Source organism: Lepisma saccharinum, chromosome 18 (assembly GCF_977018435.1).
Source record: "Lepisma saccharinum chromosome 18, izLepSacc3.1, whole genome shotgun sequence".
NCBI lineage: Eukaryota > Metazoa > Arthropoda > Insecta > Zygentoma > Lepismatidae > Lepisma > Lepisma saccharinum.
Genome location: NC_139246.1, coordinates 50,715,801 through 50,741,370, shown reverse-complemented (window position 1 = coordinate 50,741,370; position 25,570 = coordinate 50,715,801). Strand labels below are relative to the sequence as shown.

The 25,570-nt window shown below is 35.3% G+C and overlaps 1 protein-coding gene across 3 annotated transcripts in view; it reads left to right on the top strand.

The window, feature by feature from the left end:
• Positions 1–25,570, top strand: part of LOC146002569 (uncharacterized) — a 205,775-nt gene that overhangs the window by 82,175 nt on the left and 98,030 nt on the right. For all 3 annotated transcript variants that reach the window (XM_083140509.1, XM_083140510.1, XM_083140508.1), the window contains exons 8-13: positions 8,707–8,890; positions 10,762–10,890; positions 11,346–11,526; positions 12,387–12,519; positions 18,657–18,721; positions 22,021–22,160. In XM_083140509.1, the coding sequence (XP_082996635.1) occupies positions 8,707–8,890; positions 10,762–10,890; positions 11,346–11,526; positions 12,387–12,519; positions 18,657–18,721; positions 22,021–22,160 (832 nt within the window). The remainder of the gene's footprint in view (positions 1–8,706; positions 8,891–10,761; positions 10,891–11,345; positions 11,527–12,386; positions 12,520–18,656; positions 18,722–22,020; positions 22,161–25,570) is intronic.

The following is a 25,570-nucleotide window of genomic DNA, read 5'->3' as shown; positions in this document are numbered from 1 at the left end:
AAAATTTGGTTATGATTCGTCATTATTGTAGAGTTTTTGTAATAAAATTATTGCAAACTCATTCAGAGGATCAACCTAACTATAAATCGGAAATAAGACAGTACATTGCTGAACCAGGATCTGCTGTTGTATTGGAAATTCAAAAATGAGTATTCAAACCTGAATCAAGTGCTGAGAAAATACTTGGGCGTACCTTCTGCATCAGTATTCAGTGATTGAGTGTTCAGTGTTGCTGAACAGATTTGAGATAAGAGAAGAAGTAGGTTACTTCCTGAAGTGCTTCCAAATCTCATGGTTCTGAAGTTGAATCTGGCAGAACAGGAATTCATGTTGCATTTCAATGAACTGCTTGTGTACTAATGTTTAATCTCTTGAGAATCCATGTTCTTAAAGGTTCACATAACATTTTGTAGATGCAAATGTACATTCGCATCTCTTGAGAATATATATGTATATACATATGATATGCAATAGAAATGTACATAGCAAATTTATTTTTGTCATGCTGAAAATAACATCCCATTTCTGTTTAATAATCTTATGTATCGGAATCGGTTAAATATCGGCATCGGTATCGGTTGCAAAAAATATCGGTGAGTACATCGGCATCGGTAAATTTTCAGCTTCGTCACATCCCTAATTACAACATTAATGTTAGCGTCTGTTTATGGATTTAGAGGCAAGATTTAATAGCATAGCTTCATCAGTTAACCCATGATGGACAAGAAAATAATATAGTTACATCAATTCTATGCAAACACTAGCTTTAAATAATACACTATTTACAATTTTTCTTTATTACATTTATCCATGTTTCATTTTATTCATAATTGGGAAAAGAGAAACGCGGTAGTATATAAATACGGAGAAACTAGTACTCACTTTATCCGCGAAACTGTTTTTTCTTCGTCGTTCTATTAATTTCAGTGGCTGCTGCCACCATCCTCGTTGGAACTTGCTGTACTGTTGCTTGGTGTGCGTCTTTTATTTGTAGTTCTCCGGCTGCCGCTAGGTGCGCTGTTGTTAACTGTGCATCTGGGTCCATGTCGTCTGCTATTTCTGGGTGATGACTGTTTAGTAGGGGAATCCAAGTGTGGTGAGCTTGTCCGCTATCGATGTTTAGCTCGAGCATTATGGCATGCGTTTCCCTGATTTTGGTGTCTACGAGTGTGTGGGCAGTGTGTTTGACTTGAACCTTTTGAATTTTATGGCTATTGTATTTGATATGTTTAGCACGACCAGTAGTGCGTTGGGCTTTTTTCGCATCTGTTAGGTGCTGTTGGATTCTTTCATTGACAGATCTGAAGGACCTGCCTATGTAATGTGCCTTACATTTGCACTCTGCATCGTATACACCTGGGTTATCAAGGGAGGAGAGGAAGTACCGTTTGTGTTTGTTCAGTTTATCAAGTATTTTGGAATCGGGTTTGTGCGCTTCTTTGATGCCATATGGGAGAAGGGCTTTGGATATGCAGTTGGAAGTGGTGGTATGGTAGGGGAAGGCAAACCATTTATATTGGCCGGTGGAGGTTGATTGTGGCTGGGTTGCTTGCAGATGGGTTGATTGTGGTTGGTTGGGATGTCTGACCTGTGTTGAAACCATATTGCACTATTCTATCTGCTATTCAAGGTAAAGGTAAAGTGCTCCCCTGTGCTTAGCACCACGCCATGAAGGTGTGGGGGTAAAAGTATTCATAAAAAGCATATTACATTTAAATTAGTGTTCCTGGAAAGTACGAAACATAATGTTTTCTTGTTAACTCGACATATTGTAAACAAGGACATTTAGAATTTGGTCACATGTAGGATGGCCCATGTCGTGTGTGATTCAACAGTATACCTAAGAGGACTGAGAGCTGAGCACACGCAGTTCTACGATTGGCAAGCTTCGTGATCTCTGTCTGAGCCCACAATTTACACAGTGAACGCGAAGGTTCTCTCAGCAGTATGAGTCATCCTTGGTTGTTTTGCAGCATGTTGCCTAAGAATTTGTAAAGGAGGTATATGTAGTGGTGTATCAAGGGGTGTGCAACTGCCCTGGGCCTCGGCTTCTCATGGGGTTGATACATAAATTGCATTAAATAGAAGTGAGGGGAAAAAGATGGAAGGGGTTAATTTTTGTAGGCAATAGAATTAAAACATTGTTTTTATCTGGCTTTAAATTCTAGTTAAACGTTATAATACGTCAAATCAGGGGTGCGACATACAGGCTCTAAGCCTAAAGGGGCCCGGAAAAATTAAAAATTGTCATATTTCTCATGTGTAACATTTTCGCAAAAAATCACGATAACTGCTTGGGCATTTTTACCCATGTATTATTTTATGGAATAAAAAGCAATTTCTCTTGTCTTCTTTTTTTCTCTCGACCTTGCACTCCCGATTTTAATATGTTAACAATAAAGCACCTCCAACTGCTACGAAGCAAGTACGAGGCATATAAATGCTTGGGTTGTTCGTAACTCAAGAAGGCAATGGATAATATAAGCAGGTCTTACTTCCTTCCTACAACTTCATATTTCAGCTCCCAGAAAACAAAGAAAGACATTATTAGAGTGAGTGAAATTATTAAATATAATTTTCTTCAATGATTTATTATATAAATATGATATTTGCTGACTTATCTCTGAATATTTTGTATCAAGTCACATTGAGATTTCAAATTTAAAAACCGGTTGGGGACTCGTATTCTCATCTTGCCAAGGACCTCGTGATATGTTGCTATGCCACTAGGTATATGGGTTGTCATTGTTCCTCTATTTTATTTAAAAACAATCCACTCATATATAACCTCACAGGGTGGGCCTCAAAGGACTAAGATTTTCGCCAATATATTTCTGTCCACCCTATTGCCTCCTGTTAGAAGTAATTTAGTATTGGAGAAACTACACGAAAAACTCATCCTAAGTGGCATCGACGAGGAATTAGATTTATTGTATTTTGCTGCTTATAAATGTCGACAATACACTAATTCTACTTAATAAAAGAAAATAATCTGCTCTATAAGAGATTCGAGCCTTCGATCTTCAGACAACTGGGCCAGGCCTTTATCACTTTCCCACTTTACCACTTCAACAAACTAACTTGAAGTTTTGTCTTAAGGATCATCGGCAATCTTGCAAACTTTGTTAATATACACTAGTTTATTTTTACAAGATGGAATAGACTTAAAGTCTGCAAATTAGAACCAGACTTCTGTAGCAACTCATTCTCTCCCGTCTACATTAGTGTGACAAAACTCACGCATTGTAAATGTGAAGTGGCATTGTTACATGTTGCAAATAATTTGATTTGGCCACAGTCACCGAGCATTTACTTTCTGAACATATAGTACAATATTTTTATAAGAAGTGTAAAATATAATTAAATTATATGTAACAGTTAATTTAAACTCAATTTTTTATTAGTTTTTTCATACATTTAATAATAATCTGTGTACCAGGTGGAGGCACATGACAGTGGTTCAGATTCCACCTTAAACTGTAGGACCAGTCCTGATTAGCATTTCTGTGCTTAACGTGGACGTGAAACAACAATTACATCAATCAATAATAATCTCTGGCACAACAGCTCTTGAAGGCCAAGTCTTACCTAATCACTGCTGGACTCACTCCTGCATGTCTCAGCAATCATCCAACCCCTTATGGGGTGATATGTGTGGTCAGCAGGACAAACCCCGCAGTTATGTTTTTTTTAATATTTTTCCATGACTGGGTTACAGTAGTCATTTGTAACTCCCCAATTTTATCACGATGGTGGGTGGCCACCAGTCCCATACACTTCCCAAAATCTCCGGAGAAAAGTTGTTACTCTCCCTCCTAGGAGAGACAAACCAGCATGCATTGCATAGCTCGAGCCAAAGCCTGAAGCCTTAGACCATACTTAGCCATTCATATGGTAAAGCTTATTTCATGGGTTCTTTACTAGCTGGCTGTGGCTCAGCTGTATTAGATGATATAGGTGTATTAGTAAAATTATTGATTTTTTCCTAATGCAATAACTAAATAGCCTGCAACTTAGTACAAAATGCTGTTATTTTTATGAATATAATATACATTGAAATTTATTACTTACATGAAATTTTGAAATTCCGTATTTTCGCGTTGCACAATTTAATGGTTAAATCCTATTAATTTCAAAGACTTCATTCACTAAGGGTACGGCATCTGGAGCGGAGATGGTACCGCGTCACTGCTTTGTTTGTTCCCGGGTGGCACTAGTTGCGATTTCTCCCATTCTGTGGATCTGGCGTGTGTATCCTGGTTTCAGTCATCTGCTGTTTTTTCTTTTCCTGTTAGGTGGCATTGCCGGGTGGTGGCTGGGGCATGCTGTTCGGTATGGTGCAGTTCCTGTTCCCCTCGTAGCTGGAGGGGGGGGTCAAGTATGCACACTTTTCTTTTTCTGGTCTGGGAACCATCCGCACTGTCCAAGAACGGATTGATGAACACGTAAAAGATGCCAAAAAAGACACACCAAAATCACGCCTTTCTCAACACCTACACTCCACAAACCTCACCATCTCAAATCTGTACTTCACCCAACCGGCTCTGTCAAAGAAACCCATGCTATCGTCCAACAGAAACCAGCACTGAACCTGGTTAATAGACAGGCACACCCAACTTGGCACCCCGTCCTCAAAAAGATCCCAGACCAGAAAACTCATACTAGACCCCCTCCAGCCACGTGAGGAACAGGAACTGCACCACACCTAACAGCTCTGCCCCCCAGCCACCACCTGGCAGTGCCATCTGACGGCAGCAAGCAGAAAACACAGCAAACCAGGATACACATGCCAGTGCTGCCGAATGGGAGAAATTGCAACTACCGACGCCCAGGAACAAACAAAGCAGTGACATGGTACCATCTCCGCTCCAGATGCCGTACCCTTAGTGAATGAAGACAGAGTCTTTGAAATGTGCAACACGGAAATGCGAAATTTCAAAATTTCACATAAGTAATTTTAAACCACGTTTACCGCATCCATCATGAATTGCAATTCATGACCTTCATGTCATGGTAATAATCTTGCATTAATTAACAAATTAAATGTTTTAATATCACATGTCATAGCTTATCTTAGTTGGATTCATTGCTTTCTTAACCTATATTAACCTTTTGAGTTCCAAGGCCATTTTCACAAGTAAGCCTCTCGGTCCCGAGCCGATTTTGAGCAAAATGCAGAGTATCAATTAAATGAGTGTAGATCGGAGACTAATTACCCTAGAGAGATGAGTGATATACCGTTGTATGCGGAATGAACCAGAGATTCAGACTATATGAAATTATGCAAATTCGGCATATATGTGGCAGGGGGGGAGGGAGGGGGCTAACTCTCAAAATTCCAAAATTTCGGAATAAAAAATTGGTTCCCCCACCCTCCCCCCAAGAAAAGAGTACATGACAGTGTCGACATGCACATGGAAATTATCGCTGACATGTAAGGAACACAAAAATATTTGCATTATTATCATATGACCAATGTAACTTGAGTTGTACCCCCAAGAGGAATGGTAGCCACGCCACTGATTCAAGCTTAAAAATGCAGCGGTACCTTGAAATGACTATAGCTCAGAAACTAAATGCCCTAGAGATATGAAAGATATACCGTTGTATGCAGAATGAATCACAGATTCAGACGATATATAATTTATGCACATTCGGCGTATATATGGTGGGGGAAAGGGGGGAAATCCCCTGAAAATACTTTTTTTAAAAATGGGCTCCCCCCCCCCCCCCCGAAAAAAAGGATATGTAAAGTTCAAAATACACATAAAAATTATCGCTGGCATGTAAGAAACAGAAAAATATTTGCATTATTGTCGTATGACCAATGTAACTTGAGTTGTACCCCCAAAAGGAATGATTCAAGCTTGAAAATGCAGCGGTACCTTGAAATGACTATAGCTCAGAAACTAAATGCCCTAGAGATATGAAAGATATACCGTTGTACGCAGAATGAATCACAGATTTAGACGATATATAATTTATGCACATTTGGCGTATATATATGGAGGGGGGAAATCCCCTGAAAATACTTTTTTTTAAAAAAAAAATTGGGGTTCGCCCCCCCTGAAAAAAATATGAAAAGTTCAAAATGCACTTAGAAATTATCGCTGGCATGTAAGAAACAGAAAAATATTTGCATCATTGTCGTATGACCAATGTAACTTGAGTTGTACCCCCAAAAGGAATGGCCACTGATTCAAGATTCAAAATGCAGTAGTACCTCTAAATGACTATAGCTCAGAAACTAAATGCCCTAGAGATATGAAAGATATACCGTTGTACGCAGAATGAATCACAGATTCAGACGATATATAATTTATACACATTCAGCGTATATAGGGAGGGGAGAAATCCCCTGAAAATACTTGTCTTTAAAAAAATGGATCTCCCCCCCCCCGAAAAAATGTCAAAATGCAAAATTTATGCAAATTTGGCGTATATATGGAGGGGGAAGGGAGAAAACCCCAAAAAATTATTTTAAAAAATTGTCACTTCACCCAAAAAATGTCCTCGCACTTGGGCACAAAACGACACCTACGCACAACATTCACGGACAAAAAGCTAGAAGGCAGTGAAAAATGAGCAGCTGCTTGAAATTCTATTTTTAGACAATGCAGGGTAACCCCTGTCGCAACTTGTGGACACTTGTGCTAAAAAAAAAAAAAAAAAAAAAAAAAAAAAGTTTCCTTCAGCGTGCCTCGAAATTCCATTCTCACAACGCAGATTCAGCAACCAGTCTTCCCCCTCCCTCCCTCCCCCCACCCACCACCACTCTGCTTGCCTCCTCACGGAAAACTTTCATTTTGACATTGGATACTGATAAACAAGCTTCTTTCGAAAGCAGTTCACAGGAGGGAGTGAAAAAGCATTGCTTTAGAACAACAAAGTCAGTTTTCCTTGGCCAAAGCAGTTCACAGGAGGGAGTGAAAAAGCATTGCTTTAGAACAACAAAGTCAGTTTTCCTTGGCCGGCAAAAATTTGACCTTGAAAAGAGACGCATTTTCATGAAGACAAAAAAATGCAAAAAAACGTTTCTGTTAAATACATGTGTTAGGAGCAATATATTAAAAAAAATCGAAATTCTAGCCAAAAAATAGAAAAGTTATAATGTAAAAACTACGACCTTGACACAGCATCTCGATCGAGACACTTGGTACCGGGAGGGTTACTTTTGGGTATCTCGTTCGAGACGCTTGGGATCCAAAAGGTTAAGGGGAAAAAAAGTTTGTGTCTGAATTAATATAGTTTTGTCCACTTGTGGACATCTAGATATATAAAGGGTCTCTCAGTAATATTTTAGTTTTTAAAACTATTAAAATAAATTAGGGATGGGCCGATACCGATAAAGTACAGGTATAAAATTTACCGATACCGATAACCGATATTCTACCGATCCCATATAAAATTAGAAATGATACTTGAAGAACCTGAAATGTTCATTGATCTCCTTAATAAATGTGTGTTTCGTGGTGACTGCAGTGCAAAGGAAGTTGAATATTTAGACATTTACTTTTTTTTAGAAAGAATGGCATGGAGATTATCCATAAAAATTACAACAAAATGGCAGAATTTTGCACTAAATTATCAGATGTTTATCGATATATCGGATCGGTAAAATAATCGGTAATTTTACCGATAACCTGATACACCAATATGCCTATATCAGCCGATACCGATAGAGTACAGATTAATCGGTCCCATCCCTAAAATAAATACTTAAATTTTTTGTATAGAGGTAAATTTATTACCAAAAGAAAGCTTAAACATTAAATTTTTATTTGTGGAAAAGAGTATTAGACAAATGGTGAGCGTTCATTTTCACAGGTGTATATCCTTGCGAATAATGCTATGAACTGTCAACTTATGCAAATTTAAAGAAGCTGCTTTTTTGTATTGCTCAATTTAAATAATGTGGTCTCCGATCTCATTGTCAGTGCTTCCAGTGTTTTCAAACTTTCTCACCCAATATTTTATTAAATTTGCGCTTGGGACGTCTCTCATTCCTGCCAGGTTATAATGATCCCTGTACAAACGACGCACAACAACATAGGAATCATTATTTTTTATAAAAAGCACGTTGCTGCCGCGTAAAGCGCTCCATGGCAACTAAATATTAACAATATTGCCAAGCATTTGCGATCTATCTCATTTCTCCGTAAGTGTTAATTGCCCCAGAGGGCGGATTCAAAAACGAAAATATTTCTGAGACACTTCTTACATTAATTATGGAGGTGATTGAATATTTATATTAGAACGGCAGAATGTCAGTATCAGCAAATTTTATGCATGCTATGATGCCAGGGGTCCCAGGTGTGCATGTGTGTTCTTTGTGAGTGTCCCTTCATCCATACCATCACTTATCCTCCTCTTCGCAATTAGCCAAATGTGGCAAACAAGCAAAGTAAAATACACAAAATCTATCAATAAAGAAAATTTTATATTCATACTTATCAGTATTTACAGAAATCCCATATTGTTCTCTGTCTAATTTTGAATTATAGTCCCTAACGAGTGTAAGCAACTAAAATGGGTAACAGTGATCATTTGTCTTACAATAAATATTTACTGCATTTTTTCACATAATGCTTCATTGTTTCCTGTCAATTAATGGCAATTTGTTTGTATATCTTTGCATATGGTACCTTGGTTTATATTTTTCATTGTATGTATTCTTAATATTAATGTGTGTGTGTCTGTTTTCAGATCTGAGACAGATTTGTGTAAACTCATCAAGTGAAGCATATATGTTGCTAGTGCTTGCTATGTACAATCTCCATTTTGCTTCCACGAAGCTCAATCATAATTCGAGCAGATCTCATTGCATTTTCACCATAAAATTGCTAAAAGTGGCAAATCCTGATGATCCGGTCTATGCACACAGTAGCATGTAAGTACAATTGGTAACAGTTTGATTAAAGCAAATAAAAAATTACATCTACATATAATGTAAATATACATTTTAACCTACCATGGAAATGTTCATTGTGTGTGTTAATAATAATTTCAGTAACTTTTCTTCCATTGAAAAAGCTTTCTGGATTTACTATATAATTGTAACATTAAATGTTTTTTATAGTCTCTGAAATTTGTAGCTGAATTTTGGCAATTTATTTAGTGATAGTTTGCAAAATATCAGCTGACATGCTTATTTACATTTTAATGATAATGACACTATTTAAAATTTAACAAGATTAGTATTTTGTATATTATTCTACTCAAAATGTTTGCTATTTTTGCGTATAATAATTATTGAATTTTAAATTAACAGAAATTTGTGTGTTTACAATTTGCATATTACATTCCTTTCGTATGAGCTTCACCCCATCAGTACATATATTTTGTTTCCTTTCTTTTCTTTTCTTAGAGCCTAATGAACACCATTAAATGATAGTGAGATTAATGTACTTTCACCAAAAATGATATCTACAAAATCCTTATGTACATTATTCTGTAAATTATTTTTTTAAAGTAATATAAATCAATCCACTGTGGTTTTAAATGTGCATCTGACTAATTAATGTGTCTACTACTCAGTTCTTAAGACATATGTAAGCCTTGCCTTCTCTAGCCACTTCCTTCCACCTCTCTCCCTCCACATTCCATTCTTTCACCTTCATAATCTGTCTTCTGCTTCATTGTTCATTTATGTTTATCTTCACCTCCTTTTTTCTCATACGAATAAATATTTTATGGTGAATAATTTAATATTACTATCATGTACTTTGTTGTAAGTGTAACAGGGTTCCCACTGATCTGAAAAAGTCAGAAAAATAGATGTTTTTGAGAGACTGAAAAAACACATTTTAAAATTTTGTTACATATTTTTTGAAAGGATATTTTCTTCATTTGTTATCAACAGTTTTGAGTAAACTTCATTTATTTGATTAGCCTGCAAATTTGAAGACTAAACATTTATGAACCAGGTGACTCAAAATTCTCTTGACATTTTAATAAAAAATCATATTATTGACAGAATTGAGAGTACTGCTGAAAAATACTCTAGAATAGAAGACAAACTCGGTACATTTCAATGTGGTGGCCCTGTAAGTTAGGCATAGCGTAGACTGGACTCCAACATAGCAGGCATGATCTCCCCTGTTGCTGCATCTATTTCATGTCAGTTGCTCTATGATGTTGATTTTTACTTGGTACACCCTAGGCTTAATGAAACCCCAGACAAAAAAGTGTAGGGGAATCAAGTCTGGAGAGCAAGCTGCCCAAACTCTTGGTGAGCCACGGCCTATCAGGAAAGGTGTTAGCGAGGTAGTTCCGAACGATTCTGGCGAAATGGGGTGGTGCACCATCTTGCTGGAAAAGAACAGTGTATTTTATCTCATCCTGAAAACCATTGATTAGCTATATAAGAAAAATGTCGAGGGACTTTTGAATCACCCTGTATTAGTATGTTATAGGATTTTAAAATAGTGTGGATGGGACAGATTAATCGGCCATCGGACCAAAATGTCATTTTCTGTACCGCTTTTGAACATGAAATTGACTGTTTTTGTACCGAAATTTTGCTTTTTTATTTACCAAAAATAATGTGCCTCTAAGCGTTGGTTATTATTAGCATTGTCAAGAATCACGAATTATCTGGAACTTTATTTTGAAATTGCTTGGAGATGTTGGAATTTGTTTTGTCAAAGTGAGTGGAAACCCTGTTACAATACCAATGTTAAAATTATTTTTATTAATGAAAATTTTTAATACATTTTATAATTATTAATTATTTATTTTTTATTTGACATGTCTTTGCAGATTAACCTTTTGTGACCTAGCAGGAGCAGAACGAGCAGACAAGACTGGCAACATTGGAGGTCGTTTGAAAGAAGCGGCAAATATAAATACATCCCTCCTTGTTTTGGGAAGATGTATTTCAGCTCTAAGGTACGCATTTATTTATTAATAACCCACACAAAATTAATTAAAATACAGGGTGATTCAAAGTTATTTTTCCAACCTTTAACTGCAATGAAACTGAATAAGATAGCAAAGGCAGCTGTAATCCAGTGGAAAGGTCTGGTAAATGTGAAGGCCAGAAGATTGGACCTTTCCGTACAATTCATCACATCCTGGAAAGATTTCACCAAGAAACAAACAAGATGCACATAACCTCTTAACTGGTTGGATTATCTCTGGTGAGAGAGAATAAGGCTGGCAGTCTGTAGATAAGCACTCGCCCTCATGGGCTGTTATGCCATTGGTTATTATTATATTCACATTTGAAACAGTACAAAAAATTCAAGTCTATAAGCACGTAAAGAGCTATGGAAATAAATAAGTTCATGTACACTTCCCATTTTAGTGCCTATAAATCTAATTATTAAATGTTTCTCTTTCAGAGAGAGGCAAAGACAGAAGGAAAAGCCCATGGTTCCGTACAGGGAGTCAAGATTGACAAAAATGTTATGGCCGTTTCTTTCAGGGAAAGGAAAAACCAGTATCATTGTCAATGTTTGTCAGAGCCCCAACTTACATGATGAAACAATTGGTGTCCTCAAATTTGCAGCCATTGCGAAAGAGGTAAGTTACGGTAATATTTCTCTGATGAGAGCAATGTATGGACTCGAATGTTAGTTCCTAACACTCATTTAACCTGGCTGGTAATTAAAAACCCTTGTTGGGATCATATTTGTTGCTTCTATTATTCCCATTTTGTTTCAGGGCTGTTATTGGTACTGGTCCTGATACAGTAAATGTTATCTTATAGCAGGATGTGTACCAGTCAAGTTATGCTTGTGGTAAAGAATTTTTGCTATTTTTTTGCAGTACAGTGAAATTACATTGTTATATAATTGTGTTAAAATTGAATACAGTGGAACCCTGATTTTACATTTTCCTGCATTATACATTCAATCTTGATGGTCTCGACATAATAAAATGTTATAAAATTATCAATTTTACATTTTTCCGCATTTTAAGTTTTTTCAGCTTGGTCCTCTGAAAAACTTAATATTGAGGTTCCATTGTATTTGGAAATCTAAAATTGTATTAAGATGTGATTAATATTTGTTTACTTTGTTTCTTAAAAATTTCATTCTTGTATGTGTAAAGTTTTCTAAAAATATTTGATGATGAAATGTGAAGCGTTAATTTTTACATACATTAATAATTAAAGCAAGTATAAATCTCTTAAAGTACAGCTTCAGTTTTCATCTTAACCAGCCTTGTGGTAGAGGTTTTTCATTGAATAAAAATATATAGTTTCTTAATTTCCAACTATGTATACTAGGGGGCGATTAAATAAATGTTAAGAAAAAGGAAAGGTCAATAATTTTGGATTTGTTATTTTGGTAGACATCGTGTATAGGATTGGTTAAAATTTTGTATTAGTGCACTGCATTCGTACTTTAATTGTCATATGTATATTTGAATTTTTCTAGATTCTTCTGGAAACCAAGAGGGAATCAGCTCCTAGGTGTTCCAGATTCTCTACGTTCGTTACTGCGCAAGCCCAAAAAGGAAGTGCCATTTGGGAATCTACACATGTTCAGGCATCAACTTTTTCAGCAGAAGGTAATGTTGAATAATATAAGGAACCAATTAATTCATTGATTCATGGACTGAGTCAATGTACTGATTCGGTGATTCCGAAGTATCAGAATCGGAAGGTATTGGTTCAAATTTAAGCACCAATCACTGCCAATACTTTTCCTTAGCTGGGGAATCTAGCAGGGTCTGCAAAATTGTCACAGAACACTCTGGCAAAGGGTTTAAATTGGTTGTACGAAATACTGGAGCTGCATTGATAGTGTCTGGCCACCATCCACTTTGATTCCTGCGGTGGGTGATCTAAAGTCTGAATTTTTCCAGCCTTGTTTTTGCATAAAGTAGCTCTTGGATCACCATCCTCCCCAAGATGCCAAAATCTCATTCCTGATGTATAAGGCTGTTCACTTCCTGCTATTTTTGAAACAGTAGGAACTGTAGACAAATGAAGATCGTAATTTCTTCACTTTGATAATTTCACAACAGATTTCAGGATCAGTTTCATGAGACAGAACTAGTAAAAGTATACCTTCATTGTGTTTTTAAACTAGTATCTTAATTGGTAGGTCACATGGCCAGCCAACTTACCACTGAATTAGCACTGACTTTAAGCCTCTTAGGGTGGCTGGCATACCTGTCTTAGCAATATGTGTATTCTGATCAGGTTATAAATGGGCTAATACTACAGGCACACATTTTTGGTAAATAAAAAAGCAAAATTTCGATACAAAAACAGAGTCAATTTCGGGTTCAAAAGCGGTAAATAAAATAAAATATCGGTTTTATAGCTGTGAAAAATTGGATGAAAAGGGGTATATAAAAAGACATTTCGGTTTTAAAATTGTGAATATAATCCTAAATTTGATTCAAAAACTACACTTATTCCACAGAATTAACATTTCACTTCTAATAGCACATTTATGTAGTTATCAGAGTATTAAGTTTATTTCTGTATAAAGGAGTCCATTTTTGCTTCTCCAGTATTAACAGCAGAATTAATAAATTTTCCAGAAATTGCATAACTCTCAGGATAATTCGGACCTCAGAAGGTGTCGCGTCGGTGAATAAACCCTGAATTTCATGTTTAAGAGTTAATTTCACTTTTTTCCCGTTCATTTCGCATTATTTTGTGACAAAACATGGCCACAAAATGAATCTCAAACCTTTCAAAAACATGAAAAATTAACGCTACAATTTTTATTTTTTTTCCGTCAAAAATGAAATATGCTAGCCCCTAGCTATTACTCTTCAATGACCACTTTTTGATAATATATTTTTTATATGTAATAATGAAAACAAAGAACTTGTTCACAATGTGCAACAATTACGGGCTCAGAGGGAAATGTCCAGTTTTTAAAATTTCCTTAAAATTAAAGATTTTCTATAATGATGCATATTTCCATTTTTCTGCTCCTTCAAAATTGAGGTAGGAGCATTACATGTCAAGAGTGGTTCTTGTCGTGCCTCCTTACAAATTTGGTCTATCCAACATCCTTAAGGCCATGTTAGAAGCAATTTCTTGGATTTTTTTTAGCTTGAGATGGCAACACTCCTTTGCTTATGTTATTTTTACCCAAGAAGTATCAGCCTATTTTCAACTAAACTTTGCATGGTTGTAGGAATGTACCACTGTTACATACTTTTTCCTTCTTTCACTTTGGTCAATTTTTTGTACATCTCATGAAATTTGAAAAGTGCATGTCCGAAATCTATGACCAGTATTTCATATTGGTCCAACCCTTGCGCACAGTGGAGTCTTGGCTGAATCTTCTTCAGGTGCTTCTGGCTAAGAACTTGAAATGTATTGGTGAGCCCAACTTCAGAATTCAGTGTGGGGCTTGTTGCCACATGGTACGCAACAGAAGATCCCTTTGCACATTGAACGTCAGCTATAGTACGTGACGGAACAGAAGTTAGTGATTCACGGTTGCTGTTTAATACAAGAGCACAAAAACATTTATTACAATTTGTCTCTTTACTTTTGAGACACTGGCCACTTTTTTGCTTAGTAACACTACCACTTGTCGTTTTGCTGATGTAGAATAATAATAGTAATAACTAGGGGCATGCATATTTCGTTTTTGACGAAAAAACGAAATTTGTAAAAACACATTTTAGTGTTAATTTTTCATGTTTTTGAAAGATGTGAGATGCATTTTGTGACCATGTTTTGCCACGAAATAATGCGAAATGAACTGCAAAAAACGAAATGAACTCTTAAACACGAAATTTAGGGTTTATTCACCGACGCGACACCTTCGGAGGTCTGAATTATCCTGAGAGTTATGCAATTCCCGGAAAATTGATTAATTCTGCTGTTAATATTGGAGAAGCGAAAATGGACTCCTTTACACAGAAATAAACTTAATACTCTGATAACTACATAAATGTGCTATTAGAAGTGAAATGTTAATTCTGTGGAATAAGTGTAGTTTTTAAATCAAATTTAGGATTATATTCACAATTTTAAAACCAAAATGTCTTTTTATATACCACTTTTCATTCAATTTAACACCGATATTTTATTTTATTTACCGCTTTTGCACCCGAAATTGACTCAGTTTTTGTACCGAAACTTTGCTTTTTTATTTACGAAAAATATGTGCCTCTAGTAATAACGCCTTCGAGAACACGTGCACAAACACTAAACCACTTGACCATCATGGAAGCATATTAACAAACTTTTTCCTGGATATTGACAAACTTTTGCCTGGACATTCCCTGCCCTGTTCCCTCTTCCCATCATGCATTTTCAGCAATTGGCAACAGCCAGAACGTTGTTATTTTAAACCCCCCTAATTGCGGTAAACACGAGAAAAGAATGAAGAAGTCTTTACTGGATGGTCTGAATTGTAAAAGAAGGCGTAGACCTTCAAAAACTTACATTCCCTGTGTTCATTGCATACAGGGGCATGCATTTTTTTGTTTTTGACAAAATGTGAAACAACACATTGTAGTGTTAATTTTTTATGTTTTTGGGAGGTGTGAAGTGCATATTGCCAGAGGCACATATTTTTGGTAAATAAAAGAGCAAAATTTCGGTACAAAAACAGTCAATTTTGGGTTCAAAAGCAGTAAATAAAATGAAATTTCGCTGTTATAGTGGTGAAAATGTGAATATAATCCTAAATTTGATTTAAAAACTGCAATCTTACACAAAATAACCATATCCCTTCTAATAACACATTAAATCATTACCAGAATATTAAGTTTATTCCTGTATAAAGGAGTCTATTTTTGCTTCTCAAATATTTACAGCAGAATTAATAAATTTTCCGTGAATTGAATAACTCACAGGATACTTCAGACTTCAGAAAGTGTCGCGTGTGTATATAAACGGTAAATTTCGTGTTTAAGAGTCTATTTTGCATTTTGCAGTTTATTTTGCATCATTTCGTGACAAAACAGGGTAGGACAGTGCACCTCACACCTTTCAGAAATGTGAAAAATTAACATTAGAATGTGTTATTTCACATTTTGTGTTTTCGCCAAAACCTCACGTGACACCTTGTGAGGTCTGAATTATCCTGCGAATTATGAAATTCATGGAAAATTGATTAATTCTGTCGCAAATATTTGAGACGCATAAATAATGGACTCATTTACACAGGAAAAAGCTTAATTTTCTTACAACTATATAAATGTTTTATTAGAAGTGAAATGTTAATTTTTGGTAGGGATGGGCCGATATGAAATTTTGGCCGATAACCGAAAAAGTACGGATATAAAATTTACCGATAACCGATGTTCTACTGATCCAATATAAAATTAGAAATTGTCCATGAAGAACCTGAAAGGTTCATTGACCTTAATAAATGTGTGTTTCAAGGTGACTGCAGTGAAAAAGAAATTGCATATTTGGAGATTTACTTTTTTAGAAAGTAGGGCATGGAGATTATTCATAAAAAATACAACACAATGGCAGAATTTTGCACTAAATTATCAGATATTTATCGATATATCGGATCTGTAAAATAATCGGTAATTTTACCGATACATCGATATGCCTATATCGGCCGATACCGATAGTAACACCAAAATGTCATTTTATATACTGCTTTTGATCTTGAAATATGCCAAGTTTTTGTATCAAAATGTTTTATTCACCATAAGGGGGTGTAAGGGGTGATGCTTCCATGTAGTACTCCCAGGTGTAAACCCAGGGTGGCTACTCACCGGGATTTGTTCGTGAATTATTGGCTCCGGGAATTCTACAGACGAAAGATTGAAGTTGATTACGTAAATTTGAATTTGAATTTGAAATTTTTATACAATTAACAATTTTTCGTAGATTAGTATATCCCGTAACATTTGTTTCGTGTTTGTACATGTATATCCCGTAACATTTGTTTCGTGTTTGTACATGTATTTCGAGTCTTGAGTGTGTGAAATGGCAAATGTAAATTCCGCACCTTAAATTAAATATTAAACCTTATACACACAACCATTTAATTAAATAGAAGTAGATTTTTTGAATACATTGGAATCACACACACCTTTTATATTGTTGATATATTGAGGTGTGGGTGGCAAGAGGTGGTAATGCGTATGGTTGAAATCCAGAAAACATCTACTTGTAACCTTGAATTTTTAGAAAGTTTGCCTTGAAAACCGGGAATTATACTTGAATTTTATCATGGTCCTAGAGTAGCCAACCTGCAACCTCACTTCCACGTAGTACACTTCAGATTGCATTTTGCAAGCTACCGAGACTCTGGCATCTGGATCTACGTCCAGTATAATCTTCGTAGGACTGTGTGTGTGTTGTCCTGTGTTTTGTCTTTTTATGTTCTGAGTGCCTTCTTACAGCCTCAGCTTTTAAACAAGGTAAGAATGTTAATCCTCAGAAACCTGTGTTATTGTAGTTACGGTAAGGGGCTGGACCTTATTGTGACAGGTGCAAAATAGCCTAAGTGCTGATGCACCCAAAATTTTAAATTAAATAAACAAAAAATATTCACCATAAATATGTGGCTCCGTGCATAGTTATTATTTTTTGCTCTAATATTGACGTACCTTTCTGATAACAACACTCTTTATTTGGTGGTTGTGATCTCACAAGTAAAAGCCCATACTAAACTCTTAAGTTGAGCTCACCAATAGGAAAATGTATTATGCAGGAAAACTTAAAATATTCCACCATACATACACACATATCTGTACACATTCTGTAATTCTATAGGAATGTAACAATATGAAATTGTGGCTGATACTGATGTACCAATATAATTTTTACCGATCCAATATAAAATTCCAAATAGTCCGTGAAGAACCTGAATAGTTCATTGACCTCCTTAACCCTTATCCGGGCAAGCTATTTTTGTAACGTGTCCGGGCAAGTAGTCTTTCAGACACTGCATAGTTTTAAATGGATCTTGCCCTTCTAATGCGAAATTTTTATGTTTTATCGCTGTGGAAACAAGTGAGTAACATGATATTTAACCTAATCATCATTGTTATGTCCATAATTCTCGTATTCATCATCATCGTAATTGCATTTTTTGCAGCATAATATATGAAACATGTTAGGCCGGAAGGTAGTGTGAGGAAATTGTTTTATTTGCTCATATATTTTTCATTTTTTGTAATTTAGCGTTAATAATATATTTGTGATGTAAACATTTGTTAATACATATTCAAGTAATATTACAACTTTTGTTTGTACACTGTCTCAGACAGACACTGCTTGCCCGTTTACGTAAGTGAAACTGAAAATAACGTCTGACCTTCTTTATCAAACATAATCAAATATTGTGAAATGAGAAAAAGGAGAGAAACAAAGAACGTCAAAAGATATCATGTTCGCAGGAAGTATCATTTGGAGTATATGACAAAAAATATAAGCAACAGTGTCGGATACACTGGTTGTCTGGTTAAGGGTTAATAAATGTTTTGTTCCCAGGTGACTGCAGTGCAAAATTAGAAATTTACTTTTTTCAAAAGTAGGGCATGGAGATTATCCATAAAGATTATAACAAAATGTCAGAATTTTACACTAAATTATAAGATTTTGATAGATATGTTGGATTGGTAAAATAATCGGTAATTTTACTGATATACCTATATCGGCTGATACCAATAGTACCAATTAATCTATCGCATCCCTATAATTATATGTGTAATATAACATGTTTTATATTCTTGATTTTTCTCTTGTTTTCCAGCTCTCCCAGAAGTAAGAGAGGAAGTTATTCAGGAGGAAGAAACAGAAGCCGACAGTGTATATGAGGTACCTAAAACTTGCATTATTTTCTGTACTTCTGCACGGAATGTTCATAATTCTTTACAGCACTATATGTTCTTGCCATTTTTAAACACAAGTAATTTAAAAGTTCTCCAATAGCGTATTTTAACTCACCTTATCCTGTACTCTAGTTCAGTCCATCTACTCACTTTCTTAATGATTTATTAGCACAGAATCCTGCATGAAATTTAAATTGGATAAATCTATGAAAACATCCACCAGAAACTAAAAACAGCTAATTATTTAGTGGTACTTATCTTTATCGAACTTGACTAAAATATTTTCTGATAACAAATGTAGCACAAAACATCTTCATAGCTAACATTTAAAACAAGAATGTGCGCCATCTGGACAAAATTATCCAGACACTTTTCTGTAACTCTTAAACTTGCATCTGGAGGTCATCGTGATCTGACCAACAGGTATAAAAGGAGCACTGAGTTATGTGTTGTTCAGTGAGCAATACAAGTAGAATAGGTGAATCCAAGTAGCTCATTGACTTTGAACTTTGTCTAGTTATCTATTACTTGATATGTGTTACATTCTTGTGGCAAGAATTGCACACTTGCTACTGATACTTTCTGGGGAAAGGGGGGATATACTAATGTAAAAGCAGTGCTTTTTTTTGGCAGGAATTCCCCCATCCCTCTATTCCAAATATAGAAGGGTGGCTACTTAGCGGGAATTCCAGGAATTCTGCATGAATTATTGGCTCCTGGAATTATACGTGAATTCTGCATGATTTTTTCTATTCACGTGAGAAAAATTGCAATTTATCCAAATCCTATTGATTTTTACTTTTATCAAGGAAGGAAAACAAAGCAGCATGCAAAAATAAAACCGAATTCTCTTAATCCTTTTACTTAGTGTCCTTTGCAGAACAATCTATCTGACAGGGAAAATTATTGCAATATATCTTGAAGTTGATTAGGTAAATTTGAGTTTGAAATTCTTGTACGATTAACAATTTTTCATAGATTAGTATACACCGTAATATTTGTGACAAGTGTTCCTAGATGTATTTCGAGTATGAGTATATGAAATGGCAAATGTAAATGTCGTGCCTTGAATTAAATATTTTAAATATATATCCTGTTTAATTAAATAGAATTTGAATTTTTGGATACATTGGAATCTCACAGACCCTTTATGTTGTTTATATATTTGTGTATGTGTGTGGGTGGTGGAGGCGGTAATATATAAAGTTGAAATGGAGAAAACATCTGCTTGTACCCTTGAATTTTTGGAAAGTTCACCTTGAAAACTGGTAATTATACTTAAATTTTATTATGGTTCTGGAGTAACCACCCTGTATAGCGAGATTCAAATTAAATAGGATGCCTCATGGCTCGATTAATCAGCACATTTATCGGTATTGGCCGATATAGTCATATTGGTTTATTGGTAAAATTACTCATAATTTTACTGACCCGATATTCTCATCAATACCAATACTTGAAAATGGTAATAATTAAAAGTTGTTCAAAATATTGATTTATAATTGTTTATAACTATTCCACTCCAATTATATGCACCAATTTACCAAGATTTTTGTTTAAAATATTTGAGAATTAAGTCAGAATGTTAAACTACATGTTATGTTATCAGAAAATTAAGTTTTTTTTACACAAGACTGGTGTGGAATAAAAAGAAACTTCGAATTTTTTTCATAATTTCCAGGAAAATTACACTCCGCCAAACTGTCGTGCGGCATTTTGCGGACCTCGGGAAAGGTAAAAATGTCAGAAAAGCATCAGCGGGTATCTGTAAATATTAATTTCAACTGATACTTTCCGATACCAATACCACTAGTATCGTCCGAAAGCAATACGTGGGCACCAGCTTAGCCCTAATATACACATAAATCTTCATTCTGTTTTTTAAGTAAATGTCTAAATATACAGCTTATTTTGTATTGCAAAAGATTGGTTCATATGATAACATGCATCTATTAAGGAGGTATGAACAATTTGGAACTTTTTATTGGATCTAAAATATCGCTTATCAGTAAATTTTATATCAGTACTTAACTGGCATCGGCCAAAATATCATACTGATTCATCCCTACGATATACCGTATTTACTCATGTATAATGCGCACTTTCCCCCCAAATTTTTGCACCCAAAACTTTGGTCCGTATTATGCACAGAATATTTTTTTCATGTTTACGGAGCCCTATCATGTTATATATCGTTGTAAAGCTTGAATTCTGTAGTTTCTGAATATGGCAACAGTATTCCATTCAAGAGGGTAACACTAATGTGCAATGCAGTTGAAATATGCTCTTCACAAAATGAAAGAACATTCTGATTTTTGTGGTATTTTGCATGAAAGAAAAGATAAGGAGAAAGAAAATAATAATTAAAATATATTACTGGCCAAATAATATGACATGTATGGAGTGTGTAAATGCCTTAATGAATGAAATCTTGTTCTGCTAACTGCTAGTTTGAGGGTCCTGAATGGGCCTCTTATAAATGTTACATCAGTCATGGAAAAAAGTATATATTTTGAAGGTGGTGTTTTTTTTGTCCCAGAAAACTTAGAGAAAATGAGCAAAACTATGTATACAATTTTAAAGGCTGTTTTCCATGATTTTTCACTTTACTGTGTAATGTTCTGTGACACAAGAAAAGCAGGCAGACTTTGAGCATGCACCTCTCATGACATGGGATGTGTATCAGCAGTATTTGTTGGGCGAGAAATAACAGAAAATAACTTCCTGAGCACTGCAAATCTATAACTTAAGTTTGATCTCCCTTTCTACTATTATAGAATAAATAAGGTGGTTAAAGATTGAAAGCTTTGGGATGCTAAACACAGTGGAGGGAGATGGGGGAGGTGGCTTGGGTTGGTGACTTACTGTTTACACAAGAGGATATTCTCCTCTTGGCCCACATAACAGGTGACTCATTGAATAGCTATGATGTCACTAGCTCTTGATTGGCATAGCAACAGCTTTATGATTTACAACTAAGAAAGCCATTTCTTGAACCTGGATTATACTGCGCATTATACAAGAGATAAACAATTTTGTCACTTTTCCCCATCAAAAACCAGGGTGCGCATTGTACACGTGTAAATACGGTAATTATCATCATAATAAAGAAAGGAAGAAAAGTATGCATGTGAATATGTTTTGGTACAATTTTCAGAGATTTTGTTGCCATCAAGGCATATTTTAAGAAAAAGGGGTTATTGTGAATGGTAGGAAATTAAATATTTTTGAAAGTTACATATTTACAGGAAAAAGGTCTTACTTTCTCATGTTCTTACATTGCAGAGTTTGATGGAAAAGATTGAGAAGGTACAAGCTGAGTTGAAAAGGGAGAAGAAGGAGAAAAGCGAGATAGAGAAAAACATCCGAGAAGAACTTTACACGGAATTCAACAAGATGCTTGCTGAAGTTGAGACAGCTTGCGAGTAAGTTTCCTTTTTTTTTTTTTTGTAAGTTTTATGTCCTTAAAATATTTATATTCCAGAATATATGACTGCAATCAGATATATCTAAGTTGATCATATTTCTGAGATAGTGCTTGTTTGGAAGTAGCTTCTGGATGCTCAATTTCTAGTAATGTTCTAATAATAGAATATTTTTTGATTCCAGTTTTTGATTTGTCTAGATTCTCTAGCAGCATTGTTGATATTATTTGTAAAGTAAGTGTTTAGCAACTACATGGAATGTTGTAACTTAGGTGCTCTTACTTGCTGTATACAGTTGAACTTCGATTAAGTTTTTTAGGGAAACAATTATACAAAAATTTTAACGTCTTGTATTCCCTAATCATGAAAAATGTTAAATTCATATTTTTTTTAGCTTCCTTTATTGAGACCAGAAAGGTAGATGTGGGCAAAGTCAAATTTGGGATCATCTAGATTAAACTGAGAAGTTTTTCTTGTATGTACGCATTGCTTGCATTGTAGAATTATTTTCCTGTAGTTTTTCGGTTATTACAAGCATAAGAAAACAGTTTTTCTTTGGGACGTTTCAGGAGAACACACGCTCCTTTCATCAGACATTTATTTTCATTTTGACTGAAGATACAGTTATAACAATGGTTAGTAATTTTTTACACAAAAAGAATCTGATATATAATGGATGTTGTCAATGTTGCATTGTTGTAATATAGCAACTTAACTGTGAAAAAAGCAGTCTGTTTTATTTTTATATCAGATTTTTTTAAAATTATGAATCCCAAATATCATCAGGTATAGTGGAACCACGAGCAAAACAACTTGCGCAGACACGCGGCTCCTGTGCACCGTACCCCCACAAGTAGGGGAGGGGGAGAGTGGACAATGCTTCCTTATGGCCCGAGGTGGAGGGAAGAAGGGAAAGTTGCGCGAGGACTTTTCGTCCCAAGGTTTTTTTCCTTGTGGTCGATCTATAATTCAAATTCATCATAATTTAAAAAAAAATCTGAATTAAAAATAAAACAGACTGCTTCTTTCACAGTTAATTATATGAATATCATGTCATGTGCAAAATGTACACTCATGGCAAAGGTTGGTCCTTATGTGCCGGAGCCAGTGGTGGCATCATGGTGGGGTAGAGGGCGGGTGCCACAGTTCACAGTAACGAGTTCACGAAAGAGCCAGATCTGGCTCCAAAAGAGTGAAGTTGGCAACAGTGATAGACAGCTGTCCCAGCGAGAAAGACCTAGGGGAAATTGTCCCTCCTCGCCTTAAGCCTCCGAACACATGGGGTTATGCTCGATGTGGCAACTGCGTGAACTTCTGTCACCTGCCTAATTTCATAGCCATGCATTTCATTTAGGAAATACTTGTGCTTCTTTAAATTTAAGTTGCAGGATTTACATTAGTTAATACAGAAGATTGTTCGGGATATATCTGAATGAGTGTACTGACCTCATGAAATGCCATGTTGCCACCACCGATTATGTTCTATCGGACCACCAACATTGTGGACTATCACCTTCCATCAGTGTTTCCATTGTAGCCAACTACATTGGAGAACATGCATGGGAATCCTATCCCATTGCTCTCTGCAGGCTTTCCAAAGACCAGGGAGGGTGCAAGGATGGCAATGTTTCAGACGTCGTTTGAATAGTCCAAATGCACAGAAATCCATAGGACTGGCATCATTGCTTTTCACCGGAATGTCCCGAATGAGAGAACTGAAATCCCTGTTTCCTGCTCCACCTCCTGATAAAAGTGGAGGGATGTTTGGGTGGTTTGGCTTGAGGCCTTGTCCTTATGAATGCACACCTGTTGAGTGTCCCCTCCTTACAAGCGAGAGATGCCTGTACAGAAGATAGGTCATAATTAATGGCCGAAAGTAGGCAGCATTCACCTTCACATTTCTGTCCACCTTACTTATCAGTAGGGCCTGAATTCTCAGGTTTTAACCTATTTTATTCCTTGCTTGGTAACGTCACTATTCTAACATATATTTTTGTTCATGATGGTTGCGGTAAACGCGGTTTAAAATTACCGCATTGCACAATTTAATGGTTCAATCCTATTAATTTCGAAGATCTACTGTCTTCACTGCCGTACCCTTTTGTGAATGAAGACAGTGGATCTTCGAAATTAATAGGATTGAACCATTAAATTGTGCAATACAGAAGTGCGAAATCTTCTAAATTTCACGTAAGTAATATATTTTTGTTTTAGCAATTTCTTAATTAAATACATCAATAAGATCCTAAAAAAGGCTAAATTGAACGTTTGAGCTAAATAAATGTAAAATTATTTTCCTGTAGTTTACGGTTATTACAAGCATAAGAAAACAGTTTTTCTTTGTGACGTTTCAGGAGAACACGCTCCTTTCATCAGACATTTATTTTCATTTTGACTAAAGATACAGTTATAACAATGGCTAGTAATTTTTTAAACAAAAAGAATCTGTTATATAATAGATGTTGTCAATGTTACATTGTTGTAATATAGCAACTTAACTGTGAAAAAAGCAGTCTGTTTTATTTTTATTTCAGATTTTTTTTAAAAAATTATGAAGCAGTCTGTTTTATTTTTATTTCAGATTTTTTTAAAAAAATTATGAAACTAAAATATCATCAGGTAATTCAAATTCATCATTCTTTTCACAAAGTCTCTTGATGTTTTCTGTTACATTAAATTTTAAAGATGGTGGCTTACTCCATTTGTGAAAAAGAAAACTCCATACTGGATCTATGTTACCATTTTCATTATTTAATTTATTCCAGTGTTCTTCTGCAATGAACGAAGCTTCCCAGACATTCAACTCTGTTTCCCGTTAATCTATTTAGAACCCTTCTCTTTTTAATCAAATGCTTCTCTTCGATGATATGAGTTGACAAACCTGTTCTTGGGTTTAGATTTATAATGTCCAAATCGTGTTCGTGCCATCTTATTGCCATTTTCCTTGCTGTTTGTCCCAGATAATCTTTTGAACATGAACAACTTATATTATATATTCCTGTGGTTTCCACATCTGGTAGAGAGTTTCTCATTTTGAATTCATTAAATGTACATTCCAAACTTCTTGGTGATTTAAAAACAATTTTAAAATTAAAACTTCTAAAAAAATTTGCAATTTTGTGTGAGAATCCCTTGTGGAATGAAATGCACACAAATTTCTTTTCAACAGATTTTTCATCTTTGTCTGTATTTCTCTTTTCCTTTAGTTTTCTTGCAACTTGTTTTTTGATTTGGTTTATTCTGTTAGTGTGAAAGCCATTTTCTTTTGCTATATTAAAGAGCCTTTCTTCTTCATTTTTGATATCCTCATTATTAGAACATAGTCTTTGTGCTCTTAGGAAAAAATTTAAAAATATGTTATCCATTGTTATACTCGAATGTTCTGATTTGGCATGGATGTATATTTCCCC